This window comes from Chelonia mydas, chromosome 6, assembly GCF_015237465.2.
Source record: "Chelonia mydas isolate rCheMyd1 chromosome 6, rCheMyd1.pri.v2, whole genome shotgun sequence".
Taxonomy (NCBI): Eukaryota; Metazoa; Chordata; order Testudines; family Cheloniidae; genus Chelonia; species Chelonia mydas.
This window is the reverse complement of record NC_051246.2, coordinates 30427620-30455529: the sequence shown is the minus strand read 5'-3', so window position 1 is coordinate 30455529 and position 27910 is coordinate 30427620. Positions and strand designations below refer to the sequence as shown.

The 27910-nt window shown below is 45.2% G+C and overlaps 1 protein-coding gene across 1 annotated transcript in view; it reads right to left on the bottom strand.

Moving 5' to 3' along the window:
• PTPN5 (protein tyrosine phosphatase non-receptor type 5) overlaps nt 1-27910 on the bottom strand; it is a 140525-nt gene that overhangs the window by 22061 nt on the left and 90554 nt on the right. The window contains exons 6-8 of the mRNA XM_043549511.1: nt 16996-17234; nt 12755-12944; nt 7392-7476 (exon numbers count right to left, since the gene is read on the bottom strand). Coding sequence (XP_043405446.1) covers nt 7392-7476; nt 12755-12944; nt 16996-17234 — 514 coding nt within the window. The remainder of the gene's footprint in view (nt 1-7391; nt 7477-12754; nt 12945-16995; nt 17235-27910) is intronic.

Below are 27910 nucleotides of genomic sequence, written 5' to 3'. Positions count from 1 at the left end.
GGAGATCATGGTGTTACTGGGGCAGACTCATACCGTGGAACGCCGATTCTGGGCCCGTGAAACAAGCACAGACTCGTGGGACCGCACAGTGTTGCAGGTTTGGGATGATTCCTAGTGGCTTCGAAACTTTCGCACGCATAAGGGCACTTTCATGGAACTTTGTGACTTGCTTTCCTCTGCCCTGAAGCGCAAGAATACCAAGATGAGAGCAGCCCTCACAGTTCACAAGCGAGTGGCAATAGCCCTGTGGAAGCTTGCAACGCCAGACAGCTACCGGTCAGTCAGGAATCAATTTGGAGTGGGCAAACCTACTGTGGGGGTTGCTGTGACGCAAGTAGCCAATGCAATCATTGAGCTGCTGCTATCAAAAGAAGTGAGTCTGGGAAATGTGCAGGTCGTACTAGATGGCTTTGCTGCAATGGGATTCCCCAACTGTGGTGGGGTGATAGACGGAACGCATATCCCTATCTTGGGACCGGACTACCAGGGCAGCCAGTACATAAACTGCAAGGGGTACTTTTCAATGGTGCTGCAAGTACTAGTGGATCACAAGGGATGTTTCACCAACATCAACGTGGGATGGCTGGGAAAGGTTCATGACGCTCGCGTCTTCAGGAACTCTGGTCTGTTTAAATGGCTGCAGGAAGGGATTTACTTCCCAGACCAGAAAGTAACTGTTGGGGATGTTGAAATGCCTATAGTTATCCTTGGGGACCCAGCCTACCCCTTAATGCCCTGGCTCAAGAAGCCGTACACAGGCACCCTGGACAGTAGTAAGGAGCTGTTCAACTATAGGCTGAGCAAGTGCAGAATGGTGGTAGATGTGCATTTGGACATTTAAAGGGTCGCTGGTGCAGTTTACTGACTTGCTCAGACCTCAGTGAAACCAATACTCCCATTGCTATTGCTGCTTGCTGTGTGCTCCACAATCTCTGTGAGAGTAAGGGGGAGATGTTTTTGGCGGGGTGGGAGGTTGAGGCAAATTGCCTGGCTGCTGAATATGTGCGGCCAGACACCAGGGCGGTTAGAAGAGCACAGCAGGAAGCGCTGCACTTCAGAGAAGCTTTGAAAACAAGGTTTCATGACTGGCCAGGGTACTGTGTGACACTTCTGTTTGTTTCTCCTTGATGAAAACCCGCCCCCTTGGTTGACTCTAAATTCCCTTGCAAAGGAAATAAAGTCACTATCATTTAAAAAACATGTATTCTTTATTAATTGATTATAAAAATAGGGAGATAACTCACAAGGTAGCCCGGGTGGGGTGTGGGAGGAGGGTAGGAGGGAAGGAAAAGGCCACTTTAAAACTTGCTAAATGACAGCCTTCTGTTGCTTGGGCTGTCCACTGGGGTGGAGTGGTTGGGTGCCCAGAGCCTCCCCCTTCCCGCGTTCTTGGGCGTCTGGGTGAGGAGGCTATGGAACTTGGGGAGGAGGGAGGGCGGTTAAACAGGGGCTGCAGGGGCAGTCTGTGATCCTGCTGCCGTTCATGAAACTCCACCAGATGCCGGAGCATGTCTTTTTGATCCCGCAGTAGCCCCAGTGTTGCCTCATGCCTCCTCTGATCTTCCTGCCGCCACCTCTCCTCACGTTCATCGGCTACTTTCCTGTACTCTGCTATTGTGTCCCTCCACCCATTCTGCTGAGCTCTGTCAGTGCCAGACGACTGCATGAACTCAGAGAACATTTCATCGCGCGTGCGTTTTTTTCGCCGCCTTATCTGAGATAGCCTTTGGGACGGAGGAGGGAGGCTTGAAACATTTGCAGCTGCTGGAGGAAAAAAAGGGAGTGAAGTATTTAAAAAGATACATTTTACAGAACAATGGCTATACTCTTTCACGGTGAACAACACTATTCACATTACATAGCACATGTGATTTTGGTACAAGGTCGCATTTTGCATCTTATATTGAGTGCCTGCGGCTTTGGTGTTAGAGATCACACACGCAGTGCCGGGCAACAGAATTCGGTTTGCAGGCGGCCATGGTAAGCCATAGTCTTTGGCTTCTGCAATCTTCAAAACAGCAGCGCCCTCCTCTTCCATACCAAGCAAAGCATGTTGAGTTGGCCGTTTAGTGCTGCAGTTTTCCTGTTAACGTGCAGCAGCAGAAACCAAACTAACCCCTCACCCCATCCAATTCTCTGGGGTGATTGCTTTACCCCTCACCCCACCACATGGCTGGTATCAGGGAAGATCCCTGCTAGCCAAACGCGAACAGCTCAGCGCCAATGCCCCCCACCCCCGCCCCACCATGTGGCTAACTGCGGGGAGGATTGCTTTTCAGCCACAGGCAAACAGCCCAGTCGGAATGGCCACCTCTGAATGTCCCCTTAATTAAACTCCCCTATTTCAACCAGGTTACCATGAACGATATCACTCTCCTGAGGATAACACAGAGAGATAAAGAACAGATGTTGCTTGAATGCCAGCAAACACTGGGACCATATGCTGCCAGGCTTTGTCATGCAATGATACCAGATTACTTCCTACTAGCATGGCGTGGTAAAGTGTCCTACCATGGAGGATGGAATAAGGCTGCTGTCCCCAGAAACCTTCTGCAAAGGCTTTTACAGTACCTCCAGGAGAGCTTCATGGAGATATCCCTGGAGGATTTCTGCTCCATTCCCAGACACGTTAGCAGACTTTTCCAGTAGCTGTACTGGTCACGAATGCGTCTCAAGTCCTCAGGGCTACTTAATCATTAAAAAACGCTTGCTTTTATAACATGTATTATATTTTAAAAGGTACACTCACCAGAAGTCCCTTCTCCGGCTTCATTGGGTTGGGAGGATATTTCAGTCAGGGTGATAAAAAGATCCCGGCTGTCAGGGAGAACGGTGTGATGTGTGCTCTCCTCAAGCTCGTACTCCTCCTCCTCATCTTCCCCGTCCACAAAATCTTCAGGCATGGCGGAAAGTACCCCATCATCGGAGTAAATGGACAGGGGTGGGGTAGTGGTGGCGGCCCCCCCTAGAATTGCATGCAGCTCAGCGTAGAAGCGGCATGTCTGGGGCTCTGTCCCGGAGCATCCGTTTGATTCTTTGGTTTTCTGGTATGCTTGTGTGAGCTCCTTAAGTTTCACGCGGCACTGTGTTGCATCCCTGCTGTAGCCTCTGTCCCTCACGGCCTTGGAGATTTTTTGACATGTTTTGGCATTTCGTCTTTTGGAATGTAGCTCTGATAGCACGGATTCCTTTCCCCATACAGCGATCAGATCCAGTACCTCCAGTTCGGTCCATGCTGGAGCTCTTTTTCGATTCTAGGACTGCATGGTCACCTGTTCTGATGAGCTCTGCATGGTCACCTGTGCTGATGAGCTCGCCTGGCCAAACAGGAAATGAGATTCAAAAGTTCCCGGGGCTTTTCCTGTACACCTGGCCAATGCATCCGAATTCAGAGTGCCATCCAGAGTAGTCACAATGGTGCACTGTGGGATAGCTCCCGGAGGCCAATACCTTCAAATTGCATCCACACTAATTCGAAACGGCGATGTCGATTTCAGCGCTAATCCCCTCGTTGGGGAGGAGTACAGAAATCGGTTTTAAGAGCCCTTTATGTCGAAAAAAATGGCTTTGTTGTGTGGATAGGTGCAGGGTTAATTCGATTTAACGCTGCTAAAACCAACATAAACTCGTAGTGTAGACCAGGCCTCAGTGACAGAGTAATACCGACTTAATTTCCTAGTGTAGACCAGGTCATAGTCATTGGGGAGTAAGCCATACCACCGTAACCATTTTTATACCACTGTAACTGCATCCACATCAGGAGGAGTTATACTGGTATAACTATTTTGGTAAAAAAACAAAAAAAAACCCCCAACCCCTAACTGAAACAGTTATACCAGTATAAAAACAGTGTGCAGACCACGCCTAAGTTGACAGTGTCCTTTAAAGTACTGTCATACACTCACAGCACAAAGAAGCAAAACAATGTTAGTTATTTTTCTACAGTCTTTTCTAAGAGTGTTTTGAGCCTACACTAGGTTTTGTAGTAGGATCTCCCCAGGCTGAGATTCTTTAAATTAAAGTGACAGATGATAATACCTAGTTCATAGATACAAATTTTCATCAGTAGATCTCAAAGTAGGTTAGTATCATTAATGCCATTTTACAGATGGAGATACTGAGGCCCAGAGAGATGAAGCGACTTGCTCTAGTGGCAGAGCCAGGAATAGAACCCAGTTCACCTGAGGCCCATTGCAGTACTCTATTGCTAGGCCACACTGCCTCCCTAACAATAACACTTATTGAAAAGTCTTACAAAATTTAATAAGGAGTGAAAGCAATATGGCTGTATACAATTAAATACGGTTGCCTAGAAATTTTGCTTAGAACCAAAAAGACTGAAAGAGAATGATATATAATATCTTTCCTTTTTAGATTTTGACCCATCTATGGAGTTCCATAGCAAGGATAAAATTTTCTATCACATTCTGCAAGATAATCCAAAAAACTATAGAAAAATGATCATTTTCTATTCGATTCTGTGGCACTTTTCCATAAGGGAAGAGGTTTCAGATTTTCTGTCAACATGCAAATTTAGCAGTTTGTGAAACAGCCAAATTAATCTGCTTAGCTTGACACATCTCCAAAATCAAACACACCCTCACCCCTTAAAAAGACTCCCCAAAACCATCTTCACCACCACCACCACCAAGAAAATTGGGAATCTGCAAAAGAAATTTGCTATAAAAGAAATATAAATAAACTGGATTAGAGCCTATTATCATGTTTTTCACGGACTACATCTAACTCTAGGGTTGCACGTAAACTAATCATTATGTTAAGTGCCTGCTTACCTTTCAGTGGTAACCGCCTCAAATACTTCTGGAGTACACAGCTGGGTAGGGAATTTTAGGTTTTTTGTTTGTTCTTTAATTTTTAAGGTATACTTTTTGCTTTCGATGTCACTTTTATAATGAAGTGCCTGCTGCTCCCTAATGTAGATTGGAGGTCACATTTACCTGAGACTGCCATTGGCAAATAGATCAGCACTACAGCATAGGTTTTGCTGTGTAACATGATCAGCCATTCCTTCCTAACTGTTAGCTTGCACCAAGCAATTATGGAAGACCCTCGTGGTGACACAGGCAGCATAGGCTGTGTTTGGTTAGTCTGGAAACTAAAGAGCCAGGAGATCCACATAGTCATGAACCCACTGGCCATCTCTTCAGCCCACCCCATCGTGCCCCCAACGCTCTCTCCTCCATGGTACTGTGGAGAGAATTGCCAAAGAGCACAGCTTTATGGCAGGAAGAAAGTACACAATACCCCTATATGGCGTACCAGTTCCCCACCCCTCCACTGGAACTGGGTGTGTTCCATGTAGAGGGACAGAGGGCAGCACTTAAATAATTCCAACAGAAGTGATGATGGTGTGTCCTTTGGTTTCACATGTGGCAGCCTGCCATCCTCATCAACCAAGTGGCATTGGGTTATTATGTTTCAGAGATATGGATGGTTTTGAAATTCTTGATTTTTATTCCAGTCAGCGGAAAAGTCTGATTTCCTCTGGATAAATTCCTTGTTAACATTTATCATCAGTCTAGAGTGGGAGCCAGTCCTCCCATCTAGATGGCTCACAGCAATGGAAATGAGCATTACCAGATTTTGTAAGACTGAGGTGAAGTTAGCATCAAGAGAACTAGTCTGAGGAATGACCAAGTACTTACTGAATGCACAGGGGAAAAGCTAACTGGAACCTCATTAAAAGTGATAGGACAAGATTTTCCAAAGTGGCTAGCAATTTTGTGTGCTTCCATTTTTGAGTGTTTAACTTGAGACACCTTAAAGAACTCCAATCCTCAAAAAAGTGCTGGACAGCCCCCTTTAGAAATCATGCTCCTTTAAGGTATATCAATTTGCGTTCCCAAATGGAGGCACCCAGAATCACTAGTCATTTTTGAAAATCATCGCTGTAATGTCCAAACTAACGTAAAGTTTGAAAGAAATGATAAGGCACCCAACCGTTAGCATGTTTTAGGACGAAGGTTCTGAAATGTTTGGCTGAGTGTTTTTAACACTTCTGGTCCCAGAAGGGGTATCTATATGGGATTTCTGACTCAGACTGGAAGTTTAAGAGTTGGGGGTTTCAGGAGAAAGCCTATTCTTGCCAGATTTCCACTCCAGTTTTGTAGACTAAAGTGATTTGCATAGTTGATCAGATTCTAATTTCTAGATACTTATTTATCTGAGCCTAACTAGCACTCTGAACCATTTGGGCTTCCCTAACAAAGCTGCAACAGAACTTGACGGCGGCATCTATCTGACAATGGCTTAGAGAAAAGAGAAGGATCTGTCAAAACATTAATATTCAGAAACGACATCTTATAATTGTATGACTTTCCAAACTATCTTTAAGTGTGACAGAGGGGAAAACGATAATGGCTGTAAAATCAATCGCAAGCAAAATGTTTCTCAAAATTTCCATTCTTGGCTATAAGTAATAAAAAACCTTACATTTAAAAAAGAAAGAAGTATTATATTTTCTTGAAGAGACTGGGCCAAATCCTGAGGCCCTTATTCATTTTTCACTTGGGGCCTGATCCTGAGAAGTGCTAAGCACATTAGGCTCAATCCAGCACACAGTGATTTAAGTGGGAATCTTGTCATTGACTTTAAAGGGCACAAGACCAGTGCCCTTATGACTTATGGCACCTTATGACTCAAGTAATCCCACTGGCTTCAAAGGAAGCACTTGGATAGTAAAATACTGCTCAGCATGAGAAAGGGTGTCAGAATTTAGCCCTTAAACACGAGTTTACCAGAGGAAATGAAGTAAAACCTGAATAAAGCATCAAGATTTTGGGCAACATTTTCAAAAGCACCTAAGTAATTTAGGAGCTTAATTCCTATTTTCAAAAGTGATTTAGGAGCTTGCATCCCATTGGCTTTCAATAAGACTTAAGTACCTGGATTGGCAGGTAGTGATCGATCTATCGGGGATCGATTTATCGCGTCTAGTGTAGACGCGATAGATCAATCCCTGATCGCTCTGCCGTCGACGCCGGAACTCCACCACAGCGAGAGGCGGAAGCGAAGTCGACGGGGGAGTGGCGGCCATCGATCCCGCGCCACGAGGACGCGAAGTAAGTGATTCTAAGTCGATCTAAGATACGTCGACTTCAGCTACGCTATCGTAGCTGAAGTTGCGCACCTTAGATCGATACCCCCGCCTAGTGTAGACCAGGCCTTATTCTCTAATGAAAATGGGATGTGGATGCTCTTGAAAACATTACCCTTGCTCAATGTTAGCTTTAGCCTAGCCGAAGTATCCTGGAGAGGATTTGTGAAAGGCATTCCACGAAAGCAAGAAAATAAGCAAATACTGGATACTGAGACTTCACTAAATACTGCGTCATCGAATTGCAGAATGACAAAATAGGTCTGGAACTTACTTGGGAGAATTGTTTTGTAGCGATTCTTCCGGACTAATCCTGGAATATCATATTCCTTTGGATCAACAAAGTTCATTGGGATTTCCTGTTGGAAGATGCACAATAGACTATATTAATAGATTCACGAGGGGGAAAAAACCATTACGTCTTGACTGTGGAGGAGTAGCAGAAATTAAGTCAATTGAGACATATGGTATAGTAGTTCTAGCAATTTACCACCAAAGCACGACTGATGGTTTCCTTTTTGTGTCAACGGTTTTCTTTTTCAAAATCATGAATATCAAAAATGTTCTGGGTGACTAATTCTGTGAGTGGTGCATAGTATGGCGCTATTTCCGCTCCTAATATTCTTAGAAGTGTATTGTGACTTGAGGCATAAATGTAAGCCAAGGATGGTGCGTAAGCTGCAGCACCCCAGGAAGCAACGTACTTCAGACACGCCCCTCTGAGTCACAATCCCTCCCCTTCTTCCTCCTTGTTAAAACCGGGTCAGTAATTTGCTGCTGGCCTGCATCTGCAAAGTACAACACCCTCCATCACAGCTCACCTGCACTAATCAGATAGTATGGGAATGGGGAGTGGAAACAAGGAACCACTCAGTTTTTGCCCCTCCCCATCCACCTTCTCTGGGAGGGGGGACAGTAAGTAGATACTGTGTGTGCACCTACCTCTCCTACACAACTAAACCCAAGGTCCAGGTAGCTCACACAGGGCTGTCAGGGGTAGGTTCTTACTCCCTTACACAGGTGTGCAGGCCAAGTCACTAACTGGCCCTTAGAGGGTGAGGTCTTCAGGGCATGGCCCTGATCCTCAGTGGGGTCTTTGGACTCTACCCATGATATAAATATTACATAACAATAGTAATTTCTTAAATGAGCTTTAACAGGGCTACTTTATCAGAAACAGCCACAGGGAGAAATAACAAGAGAATTAGCAATGGGTTATGGAGACTTTCACATCTATATTACAGACTGAAATCTCAGAGCTCAGGCTGGTTTCATTAGGAGCCAATTGATTGCTCTTCAGTGGGCTACAGCATGTGAAATTAGTTGATCAATTCATAGTGGATGCACAGCCATGTAAAGCACTCTCAGGTGAGAGACCAAGGACTGAATGTGACCACAGAGACTAAACTCCCCTCAGACCCTGATTTTTCCCCTTCAGAACAGGATAGAGGCACAAAGGCAGAGCTTGTTCTGGTTCTGTGTTTAATATGTTCTGTGGGTAAACAACAGGTAGAAGACTATTAAAATTAAACACTGAAACTAAACAAACACTAAAATTAAACATTCTACTCCAGGTGCTTTCAGCCTGCCTCTAACTCAAATTCATGGTGGAAAAAGCGTTAGTAATCTTCAACCTTAGCAAGCACCCAACTAAAAAATAAATACATTGCTAGAATGGAGGTCATATTTCGTGATTGATGCTATTTTGCAAATGCAGTTTTGCTGATCTTTGCTTTACCTAATTATTTTGCAATTAGCCATGTGTTTTCTTTGCTTTCCCTGTCCCTTACCATCAGTGATTTTGGGGAGATGATGTCCCAGAATACACCAGAAAGGCCACATTTTTATATGCTTTTATTCAATTTAATTTTGAAAAAAAAAACCTCATAAATCAGTCCCTATTGGGTCCCATAGGGAACTGAATGCAGAGGTCAAGGTGTTTACTCTGACAGATGGACAGATGAGCAAGTTGGAACTGGTAATGCAATTGACCCAGAGTCTCTTCTTGCAGCCAGTTTTATTAGCTAGAATTCTGTATCCAAGAATTAGCTATAAAAAGACTGAAAAAAAATCATACTTTGTCTCCCCAATCCCTATGACAATCAACACTCTCTTAATCTGTCAAATAAAAGGAAAAATTGACAACTTGTAAATCATTGTTGATAACAATTTTCCTCAAACATGGGAAAACGAATTAAACCCCTTTTCTGTTCCAATAGGACACACTTGTCCTCACCCTGATTATCTCCCACCTTTATTACTAGCACTTACTTTTCTCTAGCCTCCTGGATGCCCATAGTACTCACTCAAAATGCAGCTGCTCAAATGACCTTCCTTACCAGTCAGATTGACGGTCACCCAACTGAGCAAATCCTTTCACTAGCTCCCACCACTTGTATGCTGCACCAAATTTAAGTTTCTTGTCCTTGTCTTCTGAAGGCCTCGTAAAATTCCACTCTGGCGACACCACCCATTTGTCTCTTACTACATCCATTCCCCACTCCTATCCACCTCTGCTTTGCTGATGATGCCATTTATGCAATCTCATTCACTTCTTTCTCTCCTTCCAGTCCTCATGATTTTTTCCATGCTATCTCTGGTGTGTCAGACAAGATGGCAGCCATTATCAATGAAGTGTTCTCTTCCCGTTTCATCATGACACCTTCCACCCCATCTCTGCACTGAATATCCCCATCTGAGATATCCACAGGAAGGGCCACAAACAATGATAAAACTGAACAGTAAGAATAACAATTCCAAATCTAATCCCACCCCATGCTATTTATTCCTCTCGTCTCCTCAGTGCTCCTCTGTTTTCTGGGCTAGATTCTGATCTCTTTGGGACAAGAGCTGTACGCATTGTGTGTCTTGTACAGCGCTGAGCACACTTTTGGGGCTTAACAAACAAATTGTTTGTTAAGCCCCAACATTTCATGGAGCTAATTTCCACCTTTTCCAGGTGTACTGTTTAGGGCAAAATCCAAAGGGTCTTCCTCGGGTTTTACTCACTCACTACTCCAGTAAACTCTTGCTGAAGTCAAGGGGAATTTGCTTGCATGAGTAAAAACTAAAGCCAGGTCTATACTACAGAGCTATATTGGCATAACTACGTCACTCCAGGGCATGAAACATGCACACCCTGGAGCAACGTAGTTATACTGACCTCACACCTCATGTAGATAGCTCTCAGGGAGCTGGATTAACGATGCCGATGGAAGAAACTCTCCTGTCGGCACAGTAACATCTTCGCTAACGCGCTGAAGCTGCGCTGCTATATGGAAAGACAAGCCCTAAGCCATTCAGCACTAGGACCAGCAGATATTGCTCTTGACTTTCCCTTCAAAGCGTACACACAATTTGATGCTTTCTCCACCATGAATTCGAACATTTCTAGCCATGTGAGTAAGAGGCAGACTGAGAGCACATGGCATACAAGTTCAGAGTTTATTTATTATTCAGAGCTGGTCATCATTTTTGCATATAAATCTTTTTTTGACAAAACATTTTATGGAAAAAAAATTCTATTTTTGCCCCACTGAAAATAAAGTACATTTTTGACTAGCTTTAATATCACTTTACTAACCTGTAATATAGGGCAGGCCACATGGGCTACAACAATTCACTCTTGACTTGCCCAGCTTGACTACAGTAGCCAGCTCAGGCACTTCCTCAGCAAAGATGCATCTCAACAACTACTTTCCTCTAAAACAGCACTGTCCATTATTAAATGTTTCATTTTTAAACAGTCAGAATTAGTCTACACACAAAAGTTGAACTGCTTTAATTATACCGGAATAGTTAAAGAGATATCACTCTTCTCATGTAGACATAGCTATATCGATATTATGGTGCTTATACCGATTATTCCCATATGGGAAAGGTATAAGGACATTATATCATATTATGTATAAGGCACTTTCATACCTGCATAATTACATCCATATCAAGGGTTGTAATGGTATAAACTATACTGGTAAAAATAATCACACCTCTTACCCACATAGTTTTTGTATGGGTATAACTACGTGAAGACCTGGCCTCAGTACTGACAACCGTGCTCCTCCCCCAGAGTAATGTGATAACTAGTTACATTACTCACAGCCACCAAGGAATCAGTGATGAATCACAAAGTGGATTTGGCTTGATGGTTTTCCTTTGACAGATGCTTTGTCTGCCTCCTGTTTTCTTTAGCCTATCGCTTTTGGGCCCTTTCTGATGGCCAAATCTTAAGGTCTTTAATCAGCTTTTCCTCAGTGCTTCCTCAAAAGGGAGTGTGGGACTGAAGGAAAACTGAGTAAAAAATGAGTAAGGACCACAAGGGTCTGGCTTCTGTTTGGAAACTGTGCCCCAAAATGTCTTCTCTGCCTGTGCTTCTGAAAGGGAAGAAAGCCCAGCAGCTGCAGGTATGGGGAAATAGAAAGGGAGTACTCTGAGGTGTTGTTCCATTCCTTTCTCTGCTCCATAAAAGGTCCTCCATGGATTCTCTGTCAGGTCAGGAAGTAGGTGGGCTCTGGGGACAACAGCTGTGCAAGGCATCATCTTCCTGCCACTCTGCTGGGATTCCATGCTTAAGAGAATGCAGACTGGGTCAGCATTAACTTAGGCGGTTCCTACCTGCGTGCTCTGAAAGACCCTGGCATGAAAAGAGGCAAGAAGTTGGGTGCGGGTGAAGCAAAGGGCCCGATTATCTGTTGCTTAGCATCCTGCACAGTCATGTAAAGTGGGCATAATACACTGCTAAATCAGAATTCTCCACTCACTCACACTCATACTATCCTTTTGCGCTCACTTTGCCCAGGTATAAATGACAAGTTGCATGACAGTGGAGAATCGAGCAGTTAGGACAGAAGCTTGGATAAAGAGCAGAGAAACTGAAAAGCCATTGTGCTACCTGCAGTTAAACGTAGCCAGTCTTTTCACAAGGCTGCTCAAAAACTCCAATTCTACTTGTACGTGATGCTTGTATTTCCACCAAAAGCAGAGTCAGAATGCTTCCCCAAAAATAAAAGTGGATACATGAAGTCAGGGAAAGATACTTCAGATTCATACTGTCAACTGAAAAAGCAGCTAATATCTAATGAACATTTTCTAAGTGGATGACAAGGATAGTTAGTGCAAACTCTCCATGGCATTTGTTAAGTGGGACAAACACCCTATGTTTCACCCATCTGGATAACTTTCAGACAATTCAGAAGAGCAGCTCTGTACAGAGTATCCACCAGGAAAGTGGATATACGAGGCTGAAGTCATGCCCGGGGTAACCCTCTGGGATTCAAGAGTTATACCCAAAGCAAATTTGACTCTTTTTCTTTAGTCTAGTGCAAAACTGTGAAATTTTTGTTAAGAAGTAACATGCTGAGAAAAAGGCTTCTGAAAACAAAGCTAGATCTTCATTACTAAGACTAGGACTGCAAATGAAAAGATAGCTGAAAGCCTTCTAATCCAGTCATTTCCAAGTGTAACAAATTTGGGGATTTAATAAAGCTCTTCACTGAAGGAACTGGAGTGCATATTTATTTATTTTGGTCTTCCAGAAGAACTTATAGAAAATTCCCGTGAGAGTCACAGGAGGTGGCAATGTCCCATTTTTCAAATGCCACAAACTCTTCTCTCTACCTGAGAAGTCAAAATACTCACAAAAAACTCTGTCTGGAGAATGAAAGGATCTAATGCTTTCTTGTGTAGCTCCTCTGCAGTAAGAATATTTGATGCCGTTTGTAGGTACTCTCGGGCTGATTGTTCTCTTGGTGACATCACATAGCCGAAGACTTGCTCGGAACAGCCTGGGGTACACATGTCCAGTGTGAGTGAAACATTTGAACCTCTCCTGCAAAACACAGCCCCAGGTGAAGACATCAGTTATGAAGGCTATGTGAAACACTCTGCATTAATTAAAACATGTTTTCCCATTTGGCCTTTATCTGCTTTCCTTGAGACAATGGTGCTTTTGATGGTGCAGTGAAGATTTTGGAACTCTCAGAGCTTGTTTAGAATAGAAACAACTGACTTGTTGCTGACAACAGGTATCAGCAATAGGCGCAGCTGAATCAGTGCTAAGACAGTTTAGCAGCAGGCATAGACAAATGTGCTGCACTGGTTTGCTGCATTTGTTGCTGACTCCCACTGGTCAGGAAAGCGTAATTTTTCTGTTGCAGACAAGAGCTCAAGCAACTAGTCAGGCTATCGCTGATGTGGAGTGAAGGTATTGGTAGACCCAGGCCAACATTTTCAAAACTCGAATGCCTAAAGTTAGGCACCTCTACCAATACTTAGTCACCTGAATAGAAGTGACTTCATTCTCAAAGATGTGGAGCAGGAAATTCCAGGGAAGCTGCAGTACCTCTGCAAATCACATCACATTTATTTAGGTACCTAAATATGTAGCGAGCTACCTAGCTTTAGGTACACAATTGAAAATTTTGGCCATAGTTTTCTTTAGGCCAGATTCTGACTCGTTACTCATGTTGAATTCCACTTTATCATTAAACCACTTTATTTCAGTGGAACAGTAGGAAGGATAACATGTTATTCAACGTGAGTTCGGGTTGGAAAATCTGATCCATTACAATGGATCATCTTTCTGCTTGAAGAGCTTTTCTCTCCATTAAAATATCAACAACCCCTACAAGGGGAAACAACCTCAAGTCCCAGCAGGTTAACAGTAATGATAAAAATGAGTGCCAGGAGTGTAGAAATGACTAATTTATACAGGTTATTCAAGTAACAGAATGATAGAGCCAAAATGAAATTACTTGTAGATGTAGTGATACCGAGAGATAAGCTTTATCACGTCCCCTGAATTTATGATTGCTGATTGATTTTAGATTAGTATCTGTTCAATTTTAAAAGGCTTCACAAATTTCTGCCAAGTTCACACTTAACTTTCAACAATAAAATCCAAATGCCACCACTGAATCTGTGTTAAAAAATAATACAACAGGCTGATTACTAGAACCTAGTTGTAAGGCTTTGTACAACTATACAGCAGATTTATGTTTGCTTTCTCCTTTGGCGGAGTCTGGGGCTACTATGGAGGCAGATGCCTTAGCCCCAGGATGTATGTATATTTGTGTGCCTCAAGGAAGACAGGGGCAGAAGGAGTTGCATGGATCACTGCCCTTTGGCTAATTAAGGAATGGTGCTGATAGTCTCCAAAAGAAGTCTTGCCCAGTTCTCTGTCAGGACAGCAGCCATGACACAAAGTCAGAGGGGAATGGTCTTGGATGAGACACAAAACTGAGGCCCTAAACACTTACAGTCATGGAGTATTAAATGGCACTTTTCAGAAGAGTCTGGCATGTTTACCCATATCCTCCTCAAATCCAGTTCATAAATTTATGTTTTGCCTAATTAAATTCTCCTCTGCCGTTTCAGTTAGATACAGTATTCTCTCCACTTCCCATCCTACAGTATTGTGCAGCATTGCTGTGAACTGTGAAGTGACTGTCACATTCCACCCCAGAAGTGGCTGTATTGCTGTGACAGCTCAAGTGACTTGGTTCTTTCAGGATGGGAAGATGCTATGCAAATATATTATTAATATTCCTTCAGGGATGGAGGTGACTCGGTAGAGTTCCTTCCCCATCTCAAGAACTAGCATTTAGTGCCATATGCCCTTATACTTGGGTTCTTTTCTCCAGCATAAATGGTTCGGAAAAGAAAGGGGTGGAAATATTTTGAGAGGTTGGGAGAAAGGGTGGATATATAATTCAACAAAATAGCATAAAAACTAAGACTGACAAACACTTCCTTGCTCCGTGCTACAGTATAATCCACATTTGAAATAGAGATTTGCCTTCCCAAGATATGTTTATGTTGGGAATAAAAGGTTATTTTACATCCCAATTGTACATATTTCTCTTAGTGAAAGGATTTCAGTCAGTCACTTCCTTCCTTCCCAACTGACAGTTTTATTATTGCCGCAAAAATCTACATTGACATTAGCTACTTCTAACAAACTGGAATAGTTCGTATCCTCCTTACTGGCTATGTGTCCCCTGACAAAAGAGCAGCAATGAGTCTTCTTATATCGAAATGCTGGAACAATTTGTATAGTGGGGATGCTAAGAGCCACTGAACCAAACTATAAACCCTGTGTATGATGGAAAACACTTCAAGCCAGGGCGTGCGGCAGCACCCTCAGTACCCCTAGTTCCAGCACCTATGTTTTTATGAGTAAGTATGGACAGTAATTGGGGATAGCAGAATGCACAAGTGACCATGTTGTTATTTCACAGCCTAAACATGCTCTTCCTGTAAAAAACGGCAAAGGGATCATTGATTTGGGTAGATAAGGGGTCATGCCCTAGGTCACTGGAATGTCACGTTATAGAGCAAAACAACATAAGGAGTTTGATGGCACACACGGCAAACAATGCAACAAAATCATTAAACTGCGAGAGCAAAAACTACTCTAAACCCAGCTAGACGGAAACCACTTATTTCACCCCAATTTTGTATATCATTTAGCAACTTCCTGGAGCACTGAAAACTCACTAGGTCAGACACACTTTAATTATCTGATTTAAATCGTCTGCATCCTGCTTTCAGCTTCAGATGAATGAATTAACTACTAGCTAGTGTCTCTGACAAAGCCTGAAACATGGGAATAAAGATGGGAGATGCTTACTACAGTAGCATACTTAAATGACCTTATTCTCATTCACACTATCTTGGCCCTCAAACAGGGTTTTGCAGAGCTCCCCTGGATGGGATTTCCATCCTCAGGATCCCTCTGTTTGACCGACACAATGGATAGGAAAAACGAGGAAAGAGAAAGAGTTACGGGCAGTGAAGAAACTGATAAAACTCAGGCTTCCGATGGCTGCAGCCCACACTGAGATGAAGAGAAAGGGGGAAAAGATCTTTATCTCAGCCTTAGCTGCAGTGAACAGAAGTGCTGAATGTATTTCAATGTATGTCAAGGCAGCCCTGTTTCTCTCATAAACATGCACTTAGTCTTTAGATTGTCAGAATGAAACAAATAATCCTGGGGATGAAAGTCTCAGACATAATTCAGGCCAACTGAACGCTCAAAAACCTCTTCCAGACTCCCAACTACACATCCTGAAGTCCAAATACTTGTCGGACACCTGTGCTTTCCAAACAATGCCTCTCACAGCCTGAATTTTTTGTGTGACGGAAGTATAGAGCTATGGGCGAAAGAAAGAAGAATCTATGCCATGAATATCTGATATTCTGACATATAATCCTCCTTCCTTCCACTGTAAAGTTGCCCTTCCCCAGGAGTGAATCCCCTCTAGCAGAAACACAACTTCCCCAGCTGGTGCAAGCAGTAAATTAATCCATAGTGGGTCTATTAGTTTACAATCCAAAGAAGGTTACTGACTTGGGGAATGCCCCATTTATAACACAATTACTACGAGTAGCCAGATGCGTGACAATTTATTTTTGGAAACGACCAGGCCGACAACAATGAAGAAATAAATGAAGAAATAAAGTATGGGAGAGCCGTTCAGTAGAAAAGATGACAGAGAGTCTTATATCAGGATCAAAGAGATTTTATAATATACAGTTACCATTTTCAGAATCTAAACAAAATAAACATACAGATAAAAATAACACGCTGACCAAATACAAATAGGTTTTCTAAAGGCAACAAACACAGATTATGAATGAGATTTGGTAACACTTGTACTGAAAGTTAATAATGATAAAACAAAAGTCACTATATATCTCATAGTTGTGACTGTCCTAGAAACAAAGAGCAAATTAAATAGCCATTCAGTCTAGAACTGATGTTTTAAAACAAAATACATTAATTTCATACAGTGAAACTACCAATTTGGTCCATTCAGAATGTCTAAAATCTATATAACTTGTGCCAAATGCCTTGCTCTCCATCAGAACTATCCTACCTTTCTTGCAATCCCACTGATTTAACTGTCAGAGTCGCTGGATCCGTCTCTGCTTTAATATCCATCACGCAGTCAAACACCGGCGTCTCTGGCACTGGATCCAAATCTAGAAAATCATCCTCATTTTTATCCTCTGTCCACTCTGAGTACGTGAATGAAGGCTGGCGGCTCACAGACTGACGCCTGTCCTCTGGTAGGGGAAAGGGGGGATCCGGATGGGTTTTCACAAGATACCAAATCTGGAGGAAACAAAACAGTTTTAAAACTATCTATGTATTTCCAGATTTTCTGTAAACTCTAAAGATAGATACACCTTTTGAGCAATAATGTCATTCATTATGCCCCAGCAAAACTGAATTGCATTAAAGAGAACAGGAGAGTTCCATACAAGAGGAACTTTCCTGTACAGATCACAAGAATACACCTTTCCCTATTCTAATTCTGCTTCCAGGCACAGAGTGTTCCCTGTAGCCCGTCAGGCTTCGCTCTGGAACACAGTGGAAGCATTCTATGCTTGTGACTATTACATACATGCCAATGTGAAATCACTGTCCCTTTGTTTAATTGATCAACTTTCACTGTGTTAACAAAACTCTGTTAATCTACAGATTATGAACTTCCCTGATTTAGATGCTGTCCATCTGGGATTTGTTTGGGTTTTAAACAAGTAAATACCAGTTTCCCAAACCTCAAATCTCCGATGATCTGGCACCGTATCCCAAATTCATATCCAAACTCACATTTGTTTTTCATGAAACCCCCATTTTACAACAGTTTCTGATGGCCGTTAAGCGCTTCATAATGGCCTGCACCCATTTTCAGTTCAGCGATAGAAACCTCTTCTGCAATCCAATAATCTGATTTAAACAAGACAAGCTGTATAATAAATTCTGTTAAATTATGTGAAATAAATGTCTTAAGTTAAATGTCTGTAATAAAAGGAAGGATCGAGAATGACGCAAATTTAAAAACGATTGTACCATAGGACCATTATGATCACCTAATCTGATCTCCTGCATAGCACAGATCATAGAATTTCACCCATAATTCTTGCATTAAGCCCATTTCTCTGAGCGATACTGACTAATGCACAGGCACCAATTATTGCTAATATGTTTTGTTAATGAAACTTCATTGCTCCTAAATTAAGCCTACTGCTTCGTTCCCCCAGCGTACTGACTTTCAGTGGAAGTTAGGCCCCTCTGAAAACCCCAGCCACACTGGTTTACACAGATGCTGTGGCAGATTATATTGTTTGGGAACATTAGGTTGGATTTATTTCCAATTAGCAACAGGCCCTAGTGGCAAAGTCTGAGATCGGATCTGAACTTTGCCAAAGTCCTGAGATGTTTGGATCTGGGGTCTTGGGCTGAGCCGGTCTCTACTGCACAGGGCTAGGAACAATCTAACTCAAACTCATTTGGGGCTAGGTCCTGCGAAGTGCTGCACTCCTCCTTTCACATGCTGAGCGCCCTCGACTCCTTTTGAGTCCAGTGGGAGTCTGAAAGCGCTCAGCATCTTGCAGGATAAAGCCTTTCTTGGTTTTCTTTATTTTAAAGGGACACTGTCAAATGTGAAAGTCGTGCACTGTCAAAAAATCAAGTTTCTTTCCTTACATTATAAACAACGACCTAGAATATTAACTCAGAAAGGATTTTAAAAGCCAATTTTCTTGTCACTAGACATACTTGTCATTTACTTTTGGCATTTCTCTGAGCTTGAACAATGAAAATTAATGAAACAAGTTTTCACTTTTGCTTATAGACAGCTTCAATGTTAGGTTCACATGCACTAGCACCGCACTGCAATGTTTGGGTTACAAATACTGAAAGGGAATGGGCATCTGTTTACACATATCTGTTTACATTGCAATTATTTAAAAGAAGAAGTATGGAAACATTTCTATTGGCCTTATGTTTTAGAAAAACTTTGGGCCAAATATGAATCAACAGTGCCCTTTGAAGCTTGGCTTGAAGCATGAATGTTAGAGATCTGAACTTGTTATTATTTCCAAAGTTCGCTTTTGGAACTCGCAAATGCCACAGTTCTACGGACCTCTATTGCCCCCATCAGGGTGTAATGTTTGAGCACCCCCGCCCCAATCTTTAAAGCATTTATCCTCACCACACTCCTGTGAGTAGGGCAGGGATATTACCCCTACCTGTGAGATAGGGAACTCAGGCTCAGAGAGACTAAGCGACTTTCCCAAGGTCACACAGGGAAGTCTGAGACAGAGCAGGAAATAGAATCCAGATCTCCCATGTCCTAGGTTAGCACTTTAACCAATAGATCCTCCTTCCTCTCTCAATTGAATGACAGCCCAAATTGTTATGGCCGGGTAGGGGGGTCTGCTGTACACTGAGTATATTGATCAAAAATGCTCCAGCCTTAGGCAGAAAAGGGGTGGGGACAAAGAAAGGGGCAGATTCACTTTGGCACAGAGACTGAGGGGAGATGACTTCAACCTCTCCTAATCAAGGACAGTTGGAGGCTGTTATGCACGCTGTCACAGTCTAGAACATATGCGCCTGTCATGTGAACACTTCCCTTCTTTGGCTGCCCCTCTCTGGGGATCTTGTGGAGTTGGTGCACAGTCTCCCTCCAAGAAAAACCAATGAGGAGTCTTTGTGGCACCTTAGAGACTAACAAATTTATTTGGGCATAAGCTTTCGTGGGCTAGAACCCACTTCATCAGATGCGTGGAGTGGAAAATACAGAGCACGTGAAAGGATGGGAGTTGCCTTACCAAGTGGGAGGTCAGTCTAACAAGACAATTCAATTAACAGTAGGATATCAAGGGAGGAAAAATCACTTTTGTAGTGGTAATGAGAGTGGCCCATTTCAAACAGTTGACAAGAAGGTGTGAGTAACAGTAGGGGGAAATTAGATTTTGTAATGACCCATCCACTCCCAGTCTTTATTCAAGCCTAAGAAGTTTATCTGCCACATGGTTCCTTTGTACTCAGCATAGCAAGGGGTTGTATCAGCTACAAACCTGACCTAAAGAGATCATCATAGGGGAGAGAAGGGCAAAGAAGGTGGAATGGAGAGACCAAGTGAAATCTTCCCCCAAACCTCAGGAATATATTGTATATATGACACCCAACAAGATCAACCAATGGGATTTTGTTTTGATAGTGATAATGTTTGTAACTTGACATCCAGCTGATGACCGGTGATGGAGCTGGAGTTTGTATGTACCCAGAAATGGAGGTTACTTACCTGTAACTGGAGGTTCTTCAAGATACGTGGGATACACATGTGCACCATGCACCGGAGTCTGGAATTTTTTGCAAGGACTGTCCACTGGCCCACGCATGCCAAACAGAGAGCATAAAAGGTGGTTGGGCTGGTTTGGGTTACAAATACCGAAAGGGAATGGGCATCTATGCCTCTCCAGTTTCCCAGTCTTACTGCAGTTCAAACAGTCCGCAGCAGAGGGGATGGAGGACAGGTAGTGGAACACAGAGGGACAACACATTTCAAAGAATCTCCAATTACAGGTAAGTCACCTCCATTCCTTCTTCAAGTGATGGACCCGTCCATATTCCACACATGGGAGATTAAAGAGCGGCAGTCAGGCAGCGGGTGGGTGCAGGGATGCAGAAGTGATAGCTGACTGTAGTACTGCTGTCCCCACAGTTGCCTCCGCAGCTGACAAATGGACCAGACCATAATGTCTCATGAAGGTATGCAAAGAGCTCCAAATAGCTGCCCTACATGTCTCTGAGAAGATACCATCTCTCAGTGATGCAGCAGAAGGCGCTAGCCCTCTAGTGGAATAAGCCCTCTCTCTCTAGGGAGGGGGAATAGGAGCTAGTTGGTTACAAAAGGATAATAAATCTGAGATTCATTTTGAAAGTCTCTGCATCGATATAGCTTGACCCCTTGGGCTCTTGTTATGGAAACGAACAGTTTAGGTGCCTTTCAAACATCCGTTGTTCTTTGCAGTTGCAAAGGCCAAAGCCCTTCAGACCTCTAGAGAATGCAGCTGTCTCTCCACATGCGAGACATGGGGTTTTGGAATAAAATATTTGTAAGTGGATTATCATATGAAACCTGGAAACTACTTTAGGTATGAATGTAGGGTGGGGTCATAATGAGACCTACTCGTACCTGCTCAGGCAGTCCGCTAGGGAGTTTTGCACTCCTGGTAAATACACTGCTGACAGGGTTATGTGATGGCTAATGCACCAGTTCTAGACGGTGACTGCCTCTATGCACAGAGGGAGAAACCTCGCTCCCCCTGCTTATATAAAATATCACTGTCATATTATCCAACATCTGGATTAGATGAGTGGGAGGAAGGCGTCACAGGCTCAACAGACTGCCTGGAGTTTTAGTGCATTGATATGCATTCTGGATTCCCATAGAGTCCAGATGCCTTGTGCCATGTGATTGCCCATGTAAGCACCCCAACCCAAGAGGGGGTCTGCCACACAGCATTAGTGATTTTGGAAACCCCTTCATGAAGGGGTAGGGCCACCCTGGCAGGAGCTGAGGACATCAAACAGAGAGTCCAAGTGCTCTTCCAGAAGCCCCAGGTTGGAAGTGACCCTCTTCAAAAGTTCCTGGTGCACCTTGGGTGTCATCCTGAGGAACTGGGTGAGGGGGCCCCATGATAGCCTTGTGTGGCGACAACAAGGACAATGCCGGTGCCACAAGAACCTCCATGTCCATTGGTGGTCCAGCAGCTTGCTCTCCTGGGTCCCCCTGGACCTGTGGGGTCTTACCACCCAAAGGCTTGAGCACTGGAGGGGGATGGGATACCGCTGGCCTCTCGGAGGCTCCCAACACCGATCAGGCAGCCTGGGAAGGCTGGGCGAACCCCGACGGGTTCCACGGGTACCATGGCACTGGCCACTTCGCCTGGGGCCATGAGACAGGTTTCAACGTTGATGATCTAGGCAGCCCTGCAGGTATCAGGGCTTGTCCTGTGGGCAGGGAACCTCGCTCCAAGATGGAGGTATAAACAGAGTAGTCAGTACGGAGCGACCAGGATTGGGCGGAGCGGTGGCTCTTCTCCAACCGGTACCAGTCACTGCGTCCCGAAGGCAACCTGTCTGGAGTGAGATGGGCGTCTTGTTCGGGATCTCGGGGACCCATGGCTTTTGGTAGATCTGCATCGGACACCCAGCAATCCATGCCTCATGCTACTCAAATGGTACCGGGACGTCCAATGGGATCGGGAGCTAATATGGGCCGGTTGTCAGGAAGACCTTCCTGAGTAGAGCGACCTACTGCTTGGAGACGAACGATGATGGCCCGGCAATCTGCGATCTCTGATCCTTGATCAGTCCCGTGATCGGTACCGGGCCCCTGGAGACAGTCGGGGACAGTCCGGGAGTTCTTGCTGGGTGGTGCGTGTCTCAGAGGGTCTGTGCCAATCTACCAGCGAGGTACATCTCAACTGGTGACCCCACTGAGCCTGCCTCTCTAGTCCTGAGGTGTGGTGGCTGCGGGCAGGCAAATGATGGTGGGACGCCCCTCTCGATGAGGAACGGTGCTGCTGAGGCGGGGACACACGCATAGGTCCCAAAGCGGGTTTTCCCCCAGACCGGGATATTGCTGGAGCTGGTGTGGGTGGCACTGGGAGCATCAGGATCTCCTGAGCTGCTTGAAGGGCTTCGGGCATCAACGGCACCTGAAGCTGGCAGGGGCCCACACCGCTAGCCGGAGTCGCAGGCAAGGCATGGGATGGGCTGCACTGCTCAACGTGAGCTGGGGCTTGACTTCTCGAAGGGGGCGTTGAGCTGCCCAGCATAGGTCATGGCTTGCCCCCTGCCCTCTCCTTTCTCTTATGGGAGGTAGGAGATCCTCACAGTCTTTTTTAGCTTCTTGACCGGAGTCGTGGAGGGCGACCAGTGCCGGTTTGTGGACGGTGCTTGCGGAGCACTGCGTACAGAGGCCGCAGTGCTCGGTGCCCAGTCGGACCGCTGCTCCAGTGCCGGAGTGAGTGCCGACTCCATTAGGAGCGCTTTCAGACAGATATCGCGCTCCTTCTTCATCCTAGGTTTCAAAAACTTGAAGATATGGCACCTGTCACTATGTGCCCTTCGCTTAAGCACCATGGGCAGCTGGTATGTGGATCGCTGATGGACATAGGCCGTTTGCAGCGATCGCAGGGCTTAAAGCCTGGGGACCAGGGCATGCCCCATCCCCTGGCTGAGTCCCGTTCAGGACTAATGAAGTGTTTGAGAACTACTACTAAGGGTAACTAATAAACTACGAGCTATATTACAAGTTTTCAAAATTCATAAGAACAGAGAATGGAACAGCGCTACCCGAAGCGGCGGACGTTCCAGCACCATCACCAGCAGCAAGAAGGAACTGAGGGTGGGGGGAGCCGGCAGTGTCCCTTATACCGCGCCATGGGGGCGCCTCTCCAGATGGCACCAGAGCCGGTTCCCTACGGATACTGCTGAGGGAAAAACTTCTGGCACTGGTGCATGTGGCGAGCACACACATACCTAATATGGAATGGACATGAGCAAGCACTTGAAGAACAGTAGCATTTTTGAGGGGGGCGATTGCTAGGGAGTTGGGGAGCCTCACTCATGCAGATCCTGGCTGACCCCTAGCCTCTTCCAATCAGTCAGGCATATCTGCCCTGTCCCCATGTGTCCCTGCAGCCCCCTTCCGCCAATCCCCATGGGTCCTTGGCGGGGAGTCATCTCCCACACTCAGCAAGGCGGGATAAGGAGGAAGTGGATAAGATGACTGGGACAGAAAGGGCCCAAACAGATAAGGGAACCGCACTGAAGCAGAACAGGCTGTGGTAGGGTCTCAGACCCTGGAGAAGTGGGTGCTTGGGGATCTGCGAGGCAGGTAAAAAGAGCTATAGGGGAGACTGGTAGCTACTGAGCAGGCTCTGCAGAGATCCAAGGAGGCCGCAAATAACGGAGAGGAACTCAGAGTTCCAGAAGGACCAGGCACGGTAGGCTAAAGAAGAGAAGGAAAATATCTGTTTCCTCTTGCGGGGAGTAGAGCAAGAGAGAGACAACCTGCGGGTGCAGCTTAGCAGGTGCAGGGCAGGAGGCATCCCTACCCCCAAGGGTTGCAGGCTTGAGGCTGAGGGTGTGTGATGGGGCATCTGCCCCACACTGGCATGTAGGGGGTTAGTAGATCCCTAGGGAGGCTGTGCGGGAAGCAGCCAATAGGAGAGAGGCTGTTTGGGGCAGTCAATCTGGGCCCTGCAGGCCCATATAAGAAGAAGCACAGGGCAGAGCAGGGTCTATCACCGCCTGGAGCGTAAGGAGGGAGGACTGCTTCCTAGCAGGTGGATGGAAGCTACCACCATGGACAGAGCAGTTGCTGGCAGGGAACGGGGGAGTGAGACGGAGCTCCTGGCTGACTGCTAGGACTGACATGCTGAGGCCATGAGGTAAAGAAGGTGCTGGGGCTGTGGAGAAGTGGCCCAGGAAAATGTACTGAGAAGTTGGAGGGGACGCAACACATGGCTGCCGTCTACAGGGACCCTGGGTTGGGACCCAGAGTAGTGGGCAGTCCTGGTCCCCCCACTCACCATTGGGGAAGTGGCTGGACAGTTGTTCTAAACCCCACAAGAGGAAAGCAGAGATGGTGACACAGCTGGAGGGCTGTGTCATGAAGAGGACGCCCTGGAGTGATACGGGTCAGAGGGCAGACGTGACAGCAAGAGAAGCACCATTGGAAGAGGGTGTACCGACCTGCGGCACTAATCCCCAAGACGGCCAGCAGGGGGCACCAGCGTGGTGACTGAGCCCCGTCACACAGCCTGTTAAACCAGAGGCTCTGGACTGCTTTGGACAACAGTACCTGTGTACCAGCCAGTGCCTGTCACCTCTGATGCCACCGTGCATGCTCTAACCCATTTGTGGAGCTGGGGCCCTCCATATGCTAATGAGCAGCCTAAACTCCACGGTCACAAGCTTAACACTAAGGGCTCTCCGCTGTGCCTTAAACCCATGTTGGAGGTGATGTGGAGCCAGCCCAATTCAGGAAGGCAAAATTCCTCTCTGAGTCCCCCAAACCACTCACCACTACAACTTTTCAGTTGCTCTCTGCTGCATACCTGTCCCGCTGCCCCCTCTGGGATGTCTCTGCCAGGGCACTTGTATGGAGCCGTTCGCATGCTGCAGGCACTACAGGAAACATGAACGTGCCCAGTCACTGCACAGAGGCAGTGTGTGTGTGCATGCATCTGTAATTCACCTCTGCAGAGGGCCCTGCACAAGGCCTAGGAAACTCTTAAGCATGATGGGCTCCTGTGCAGAGCTGACCAACCAGGTAGGGGTGAGTTTGTCAGTGGTTCAATAGGCTGGAAACCCAAAGGAACACAAGAACTTGCTTTAGAAACAAAGGCGCTTTCCTCTAGGCTGAAAAGGCATGTGGGGAATAAGGATCATGAAGAGACTGGAGGAAATTACATTACATTTAAAATTAATAGAATTTTAACTAAATTAATAAATGATAAATTCATCAAGTCAGTTTGGAAAATCGTAACTCTGGTTTTAAGTTCTAGAGGCTTTTGTGCCGGCCTTTTCTGCAGGGGTGAGCATCAGGGCACAATCTAGTCCTCAGGTAGTGAGGGAAGCCTACAGCACCAGTTACAAAAGCCCCAGTCACGACTCATTAGGCTAGAGCTGGTCCATGTCCACAGCTGAGAATCACTGTGTTCAGTAACACTGCATCACAGCCAGGATTCCCAGGAAAGGGCGTCATAACTTACACAATGAATAAAGACACGTTTTCTGGAGTTATAAACTCTAATATTCCATAGGGATGAGCTGGGCTCTGGATTTCAGGCAATCTTTAATGTGCACACAGAGCAGACAGGACCTCAGTTTTGAAGGTGTCATTTGTAAGATACCCCCCACGCGCAGGAGCCTGCACTCAGTTTATGTACCATCTTGCAGAGAAGGAAGAGCTGAATAAACCTTGCTTCAGGAGAACCTAGGTGCCCAATTTGTTGTTGCGCTATAGAGGTGCTACTACAAAGAGGCCACAGGGCAGACATGAGGTGCACTCTTCTGGGAACACCCCCAGTGCAGGGACCCTGTACGCCCGGTGCACAGTCAGCTTTGCCAGATCTTCGTTGCCTCCACAGCAAACAGGGGGTACTCTAGGGCAAGCGTGGGCTGGAGGTGGGAAGGCTGGATTGAGGGCAAGAGGAGGCATGTTGGGGCAGACCTGCACTTGGGCAATATGACACCCTTGCCTATGCCAGTGAAGCAGGGGCATAAATTAGGGCAGCCCCTGAATAGGGGATGCATAAGTTGCCTCCCCTCTGTCTGTACTTTGACACTAGCATCAGTGCAGGGATGGATCAGGCCCCAGAATTTTAAAGATCATCACACTCTCCCTTTCTGTCTTTCTCGGGAGAACAGTATGCAGGATTCTCTCTTTGGTCAAAACTAATCTCATCATAAATGCACTTCTCTGTCTGGAAAACATCGCCTTCTAGCCTTCGTCCTATGCAAATCCCTTCTAGGCAGAGATCATGGTTAAAGAACCAGAAAAAGCAATCGAAAGAGCCTAATTTGAGAGGAGACTGGGGGGAAATAGAGAAAAACCGATTGATAAAACTGTCATTCTCCTACAAGCTGGGGTTCTAGGAACACTGCCAAGCTCCCCTGTTTGCATTATTTTCCCATTTCTTGGTAAGTAAGCTTTTTATTTCCATGATGCTGTTCTGCAAATGCCTGTAACAGCAGATTTGTTCAAACTGTAAAACCCGTATGACCTGGTATGAGAAGGAGCTGCAGTAGGTAGAGTCTGTGTTTGTGGAGTACTCTGAGCAAACAGTGAAATTCAGCCCCGTGCAGTACCCATGCACTGCCCATTATTCACAGCAGACTTGTAGGATTCCCATCTAGTTTATAGTAAACCAGGAGACTCTGTTTTGAAATTGCTTTGTTATACAAAAGTCCCAGACTACTTCAACACATTACAGTGACTGCATTGGGCCAAATTCTGCTCTCCTTCACACAGGTGTAAATCAGGAGTAACTCTAAGTTTAAATGGAGTTATTCCTGATTTACAGCAGTAAAAATGAGATCAGAATTTTTGCGCACAGTGAACTTTTACTTAGAGTTAACTCATGTGATATAAATGACTTGACTATAAAGGTGCCCCATAACGTTCTAACACACCTACAAACGGGTTAGATGCATTTCCCTAGGGAAATCGCACCCTTGTTATTCTGATTTACCTCATAATGCAGCTTGGAGTGTTTCCCTGTAAAACTGCCTTAACTTCACACAGACCATAGAGAAGATGAAAAGTCCAATTCTTGTACTTTAATAAGTGCAATTGCACCACTCGTCAGAAGTTTATTATTTGATCACACAATACACCTGGCTAAAGAACAGCGGCATCAAAAAAGTAGAAAATTACAAAGCCAGGCTAACCTCACTGCCCACACTAGTGATCAGAATAATGGAGGTATTAACACTAATTTACTGTGCTTTCTGCATGCTTTTAAAAAGCACATTCAGCCTGATACATTAAGCAGAACCCTTCAGCAGTATATTGCCCCAGAGTGAACTTAACGATGGTATACACTGCATTACAATGCTTACTCACGCACACCACTTGCATGTTAACTGTTGTTACCTCCTGGGCAGTCAGAAGGTATATTACAGAAAGGGCACTAGATCATAGTCTATCAGCATTTCCATATTTGTAAATGCTATTTTCAAGAATTTCATTCCCTATCTCCAACATAAAAATATACTAGGGCCTTGGCACCCTGCGGTGTGTGACTGGAGTCCCCTGAATCACAAAGACTTCTTCCTAGATTTTTCAGGCAGCGCATGCTTTCATGCCAGCTACACCATCAGTGGAGACAGGCAGGGTGCTCTCCCTGTGTTCCCAGCTGACTGAGAGCTAACAGAACGTTAACGGTAGGGACGTGATTGATCTTACTAAGCAG